This window comes from Tigriopus californicus, chromosome 4 (assembly GCF_007210705.1).
Source record: "Tigriopus californicus strain San Diego chromosome 4, Tcal_SD_v2.1, whole genome shotgun sequence".
In the NCBI taxonomy this organism is placed as follows: Eukaryota; Metazoa; Arthropoda; class Copepoda; order Harpacticoida; family Harpacticidae; genus Tigriopus; species Tigriopus californicus.
The window spans coordinates 5,597,102-5,598,217 of NC_081443.1; the positions used below are offsets into that span (position 1 = coordinate 5,597,102).

At 41.1% G+C, this 1,116-nt stretch overlaps 1 protein-coding gene across 1 annotated transcript in view; it reads left to right on the forward strand.

The window, feature by feature from the left end:
* The window catches only part of LOC131879577 (probable E3 ubiquitin-protein ligase HERC1), a gene marked incomplete in the record, with an annotated part of 26,489 nt that overhangs the window by 24,538 nt on the left and 835 nt on the right, over positions 1–1,116 (forward strand). Inside the window, 1 exon segment of the mRNA XM_059225935.1 lies at positions 45–254. Coding sequence (XP_059081918.1) covers positions 45–254 — 210 coding nt within the window.

The following is a 1,116-nucleotide window of genomic DNA, read 5'->3' on the forward strand; positions in this document are numbered from 1 at the left end:
TCATGAAAGAAGACTAAAATTCGGATTTAATTATCATGTTCCAGGAATCTTATGTGGGATCGCCATCAGAACGAAGAAGCCCATTGCCCTCAACCTGGCGCCCTTTGTATGGAAATTAATTGTGGGAAGTGAAATTACATGGAACGACCTTGAAGACGTGGACCTGAACTATGCCCGGAGTCTTCTTGCTTTAAATGACCCCCATCTCTTGGAAAGTCATCTCCCCAATGATCATTTTGAGGGCATCTCTTTTGGGCGGATGTACGGTACAGCAGATGCCCATCGTGCATCCTTACACTTAAGATAACCTGCTGCTCTTAAGAAGAAAGATACGCGCATTGAATTGGTGAATTTTTTATTTGCTTTGTGAGGCCCTTTTGTACAAGCTGGCAAGTCAAGTTACTGAAGCAAGTTTCGAATATCCTCTGTACATTCAGAGAGAAGGCCTGGAGCAAAAGCTTCAAACACTGCGGATTGCTTGAGAAAAGCCCGGTCTAATACTGCGTTAAACAACAGGAGAAAGAATACATAGCAAAACAAGACCGTTAAGGCAGTGACAACCTGTTTTCTTTCATGTTTTTGTTGGACTTGAAGTAAGAAAGATTATGTAAGATGTCCGTAGAAACGTTTTCATCCTCAAGCTGATTCTCCCTCTTGTCAATTGATAGATACCACGACGAGCCTTGGAAATTGGTCCTTCGCTTGTAAGATGGTTGGAAGATCTGTATATATTTGAAAATTCTTCGCCGAAGCACGGTTGAAACATTTTAATTGGAAATCCCATGGGCACTATTTTTCAGCCTTTTGCCTATTTAGCGGTTGCAATCCGCAAAGAAAAAAGAAAAAAATATACTCAAATACCTTTGACGACGCGCAGTAATTGAAAAAAGTATAAGCTGAAACTACTACTACTACTACCAATGAGAGCTCTTTTTAATGATGATACTTCCTGCATGAGTAGTTGATGAATTCAACCCCTAGATGTCTGCAAATAACTGCATTGGTTATTCAAGAGGCCACTCCTCAAATGAGACGAAATGTACGAATGCTGCGAATGAGTTCAAATTTCCAGACCAACGAGCGACAAGCGACAAGAAACACGAGACTGGATGGGTT